At 53.3% G+C, this 5,625-nt stretch overlaps 1 protein-coding gene across 1 annotated transcript in view; it reads left to right on the top strand.

Annotated features, from left to right (window-relative positions):
* Positions 1–5,625, top strand: part of KCNAB2 (potassium voltage-gated channel subfamily A regulatory beta subunit 2) — a 44,729-nt gene that overhangs the window by 18,700 nt on the left and 20,404 nt on the right. Inside the window, exon 3 of the mRNA XM_024756151.1 lies at positions 672–709. Coding sequence (XP_024611919.1) covers positions 672–709 — 38 coding nt within the window. The remainder of the gene's footprint in view (positions 1–671; positions 710–5,625) is intronic.

Here is a 5,625-nt window from a genome sequence, read left to right as displayed (position 1 = left end):
GTAACCAAGAGGCTGTTGGGGAGGGGCCTACGAGAGGGAGGAGGGCAGAGATGCAGCCTTAGCAGGGGAAGTGAGGGGAGTACCAGGGCCCTCTGCACACACAGCCCACTGCCCAGCAGCAGAAAATCAGGGAAGCACCCTGCCCCCGGGGAACCAGCATCTTCCTGCCTTACGTGACAGATTCCCTCATGAGGGGCACTCAGATTTTGCCCTTTTTCTTCTTTTGCCAGATATGAGCTCTGTTCCCAGATCACGCTGTCTCTCCGCCTCCACGGTGCACACGTACGCACACGCACACACACACCGCCCAGCAAACGCGAGGGCATGGCTGTCAGCCCTGCACATCTTCAGGGAGACAGCCCTGGTCCCGCTGCCCACGGCATGTCCCTGGAATAGGAGCTGCAGTGGCTTGAGCGCCAACGAGCATGTCAAAGCCCTGCAGTCAGCTGCCTGCTCTGGGCACTTACTGTCCCCTTGGTTCCTTGGCTCCAAGAGAGGGAGACATGCCCCAAAGGCCAGGTGTCCACGCATGCCAAGCACACGCTCCCGCAGAGCGGCGTGGCAGCCTGTGGCTGCCCCACTGCGCCCTGCAGCCTGAGGTCCAAGCACCCTGGGGAGAACTGGGCTTCCCGGGGCCATTCTCTGACCTGAGCCTGTATCTCTCCTATCAGGAACATGGGTGACCTTCGGAGGCCAGATCACGGACGAGGTAAGATGGGGCTCCCTCGTTCCCCCAGGCCCCGGGGAGGGCCGCCCATGCCCAGGCACGTGGTAAAGTATGCGAAATGCACCAGGTAGTCGGTGCTCAGGGCAGCCGCCTTGGCTCCCCTCCTACTGTTTCTCCAGGGTGCCCTGGGGGACAACAGGAAGGGTGAGCACCGTAGTGGCGCCAACACCCAGCAGCTGGGTGCACTGGGGCTTCAGCAAGTCCCTTAAAGTCCCAGAAATCAGGTTCCTCACCTGCAGAACACCTATCCCACGGTTACCAGAGGAATTCAGGGAGAGCACATTTTCCAAATCATCAAGCCCGATGCAATTCTCTGCCACTCCTACAGAGGATGCGCTCGTGAATTTGAAACGTCAATAAATATCTGTTGAGGTCATTTAGAATTTAGATCCTGGAAATTTTGCTGCAAAACGAAGACCGAGTAGCTGAATGTTTGACCAGGCTCCTAACTGCGCATGCCCCATAGCCATCGTGAATGGGATGCACTGCCATGGGATGTACTTGCTGGGGCTTCTCTCTCCACAACTGGGATTCAGTGCAGCCAGCGTCTGTCCTGGAGAAGACAGTGTTCCCAGGCTGGTGTGCACTTCGGGGCAGGGAGTGAATATCGTGGAAGTGGGAACAGCGGTTTTGCTCAGAGAGCTCTGAACCTCTGCACAAGAAGTTGTCTTCATGTCTGCTCTACTTCCTATTGGAAAGATTGCATTTAAAAACGAATAAGTGAGTTCACTTGAGACCTTGTAACTGTGATTGCTCCGTTATTTTTCAAAGGGAAAGCTTGGCTTCCATCGAAATCTAGATGCATTTAATTTGCATTCCCGTTCCTTTTTCTTTTATGACAGTAGCTGTGGTAGAACTATTTGCCCTGGCTTTAAGGTTCTGGGGGCTATCTCAGGTAAAGTCAGGAGTTTTTACGATGCAGGGAATTGTTTCACCTTCAGCCACCAGATTGCTTCCAAGCACCTAGAAGGTTGGAGCCCCGGAGCCCACGTGGTCTACCCCAAATAAGCGTGTTGCGTCTAATTCGCCTGTCGCCCTTTCGATGTGGAAGAATTCTGTGGAGGATGTGACTTCATTTCCTAATGGCATTAGCTACGCTGTGTGCATTGTCCTTGCGGGAAAGATACAGAGAAGTGGCCGGATGGTAACCGTCCAGTTAGGTGACTTTTTCACCCACAGATCCATGACACCCAAAGAGTATTGATTAATGATCCAGTGGCAGCCACAGCTGGCTCCGGCCTCCACCGTGGCTCCATCAGGGACATGGTGACATGTCTGAAGATGATGGAAGTCGTTTCGAGATGACACAAAGCTGGGAGGACAGCGGATACAATACATGACAGATTCGGGGTTCTAAAAGATCCTGGCGGGTGAAAATGATTGAGTGAAAGAGCCAGTGGAATTTTCCTATTAAACCCTATAGTTAGTGTCCCAAACAATCAACACATCAAGTCTGAGGGGCCCACCTCTCCGCGGTGCAGAGGAAGAATGCCTGGATTTTATCCCTTAGCTGGCTGCCAGGTCTGCACCAGCGGGGTTGGCGCCACAGGAAGCAAGGACCCTCCTGGGCTGCAGAGAAACACGTGTGCTGCCCAAGCCCTGAGCGGCGCAGGCTGGGACCCTGCTCCGGCTGGGTGACCCCCACCTGGAACACTGTATTCCTTGCAAACTTCATGTCCAAAGGAAGGCGTTTGGCATGCCACAGAATCCAGACACAGAGTCCTGTTTTTAGAGTTACCTCCTGTGTGCAGGATGCCACGCCCAGATGCCAGAGAGACACAGAAACAAGGAACTGGTGGGTTTACTATGGCAAAGTGGCGTTCCCCCACAGGACTGAGGAAATGTGAGTAAGTGGTGGCCTGGGGGCCACATCTGGTCCCCAGCCTGGTTTTTTGTTTTGTTTTGTTTTTGTTTTTTCTTTCTTCTTAAATACATGAAATGTAAAATTTGCCATTTTAACCACTTCTCTTGTGGTTAAAATAAGCATAACGTAAAATGTACCACGTTAACCATTTTTAAAATATACAGTTCAGTGGCATGAAGTACGTTAACTTTGCTGTGCAACCATCACCACAGTCTATTTCCAGCATTTTTCTTCACCCCAAACAGAAACTCTGTACCCATTAAGCAATAACCCCCCAGCCCCAGGTAACCTCTCATCCACCCTCTGCCTCTATGAATTCCACAGCCCGTTTTTGTAAATAAAGTTTTATTGGCAGGCAGCCACGCCAGTTCGTTTACATATGGTCTGTGGCTGCCTTCATGCTATGAGGGCAGAGTGGAGTAGTTGCCACAGAGACCATCAGCAAAGCCTAAAATATTTACCCTCTGGCCCTTTACAGAAAAGCCTTGCCATCCCCGGTCCTATGGGGTCACAGCAGCATCTGCAAATATCTGTGGGTTGTCGTCCCAGGGAGGGAGGCTTCTGTGGGCTGGGCAGGGACACGGGGAGCAGACGGTGTTAGTAAACCTCAGATCACGTGGCCAAGTACCAGAGCTGCCCTGGACAGAATCAGCTTTCCAAACTCTAGTTCAGTGCCCTTTCTGTGACCTCACACAGCTGCTCAGGTGGAAAACTGCCCCTCGGGCATGTGTTCCCAGCAGCCTGGGCAATAAGAATTCAACAAGAATAGTAGCTAAACTTTCCATTTATCATGGCTCTCAATCCTCTTTCAACCCAAGGAGGTAGGTGTTTTATTATCCATTCTGTGGAAGCAGAGCCTCAAGACTGAGCACACCTGGAGAGGGATGAAGAGGGATCTTACCTGGGCTCTGTGCCTCAGAGCCGACCGCCAGCTCTCAGCTCTGGGGAACCGTGCGGGGGCAGGATGGCCTCCCTGTCCCCGGGGTGGGGGTGACAGGAGGTGGCCCACGTGTCATCTGAGGTTCCTTCTGCCTCCAGCCTCTGGGACTCTTGACATTGGAAATAACTGAAAAGTCACCAAATAGAAGCTCCATTACATAATGCAGGATGCACCCACAGAGCAGAAGTCTTTAGAAGTCATGTTTTGATGACCGACAAGGGGACAGAACCATGATGAGAGAGCACGGAAAACAGCAGAGACAGCCGTGTGTATGTCAGAGTTGCCGTGTTGCAGGGAAAAAGCATATAGTCACATAGAAAAACCTGGAAGAGGAATCACACCCAAATCATAGCAGTCCCAAAATCAGAAAATCTGAAAATTCCCAGATTCCCCAGTTCTCTTTCTGTCCATAGTCACCCAGGCACTGTCCTGGGTGTACTTAGGATTGTGTTCACGTCTTTCTTCCTTCCTCCATTCAGCTCATGCCGGCTGAGCACCCGTCGAGCTCCAGGTCCCTGCCCTCGGGCTGCTCTCTGTCTGGAGAGGGGGACAGATCACAGATCATAAGCCCATCTTATCTCCGAAGGTTAAACATACGATCTCCGAAGGTTAAACATACGAGGGAGAGTGCATTCCTTTCCTGTGGCTGTTAAAACAAATTACCACCAGCTGTGTGCTTTAGAACACCAGACATTTATTCCCCCACGGTTCTCGAGGCCAGATGTCCAAAATCAGTATCACTGGGCTGAAATTAAGGTGTCAGCAGGGCCACGCTTCCGGTGGAGGCTCCAGGGGAGGGTACTTCCTGCCTCTTCCAGTGTCTGGGGGCTGCCTGCAGTCCTCGGCTCGTGGCCGCATCACCCCAGCCTCTGCCTCTGTGGTCACGTCCCTGTCCCCTGTCAGTGTCATATCTCCCACCACCTCCCTCTTGTAAGGACACCTGTGGTGGCATTTAGGGCCCACTTAGCTTATCCAGGAGAATCTCCTTTAATTTAATCAAATCTCCAAAGTCCCTTTTTCTACCTAAGGTAACATTCACAGGTTCCAGAGACCTGATATCTTTGGGGAACCACTGTTTAGTCAACCACAGAGAACAGGAAAACAGAGAAAGAAGGACTGGGGTGTTGGCTCCAGGTTTACACAGGACGATCCAGGAAGGCGGGGGTGAGGGAGTGAGCCACCTGGTGATCCAGAGAAACAGCGTTCCAGCCCAAGGGGACAGGTGTGTGCCCACCTGCGTGAGGCCATGGTGGGAGGGGGTGTCAAGAGATGAGGTCAGAGGTGAGGGAGCAGATCTGGTGGGGACTTTGGCTTTGACCCTTCGTGGCATGGAAGCCACTGGAGGATTCTAGCAAAGAGGAAGGTTGCCCTGACTTAGGTCTTACTAGGCTCAGGCTGGCTGCTGCACTGCGGATGGCCGGTGGAGGTGCTTCTCAGACTGTACCGTGTGCACGAGTCCCCGGAGATCTGCTGGGGCAGATCTGATGAGGCAGATCTTGGGCGGGGCCTGGGATTCCGCATCTCTGATGCTGATGCTGCTGGTCTGTGGACCACAGTCTGCCTAGCAGGGGTGGCAGGGGCACAGACAGAGGCAGAGAGAGTTATGGGGCTACCGCAAAAACTCAGCCGAGGGGTGCTCCCGTTTGGACCAGATGGGCCCGGTTGGAGGTAGGCAAGAGCGGTCAGATTCCAGATCCGTTTGCAAGCGGGAGCTTATAGGACTGGCTAAAGGTTTTGATCCTGGATTGAGAGAAAGCCAAGTGGAGGGTGGCCAGGTGTTTGACCTGAGCACAGGACGGGCAAGACCACAGGTGCAGCAGGTACAGCAGGCTGCGCTCCTCGGCACACACCAGCCCTACTGCCTGCCACGCCCCCTGTTCCACCTGCCCTCCTCCTGCCTGCCTGACAAACTCCTAACCACCCTTCAAAACCCAGCCCCGTAAACTCTGCCACATTACACCACGGATGAAGCTTGAGGGCGTCTAAGTCAGCCAGTCACAGAAGGACAAAGACTGTATGATCCCCCCCATGTGAGGCACTTAGAGGAGCCAGAATCACAGAGAGTGAGAATAGGAGGGAGGGAGCCAGGAGCCG

Source organism: Neophocaena asiaeorientalis, unplaced genomic scaffold, assembly GCF_003031525.2.
Source record: "Neophocaena asiaeorientalis asiaeorientalis breed wild unplaced genomic scaffold, Neophocaena_asiaeorientalis_V1.1 scaffold1247, whole genome shotgun sequence".
NCBI lineage: Eukaryota > Metazoa > Chordata > Mammalia > Artiodactyla > Phocoenidae > Neophocaena > Neophocaena asiaeorientalis.
The sequence above is the reverse complement of the archived record's forward strand: the minus strand, read 5'-3'. Positions and strand labels throughout refer to the sequence as shown.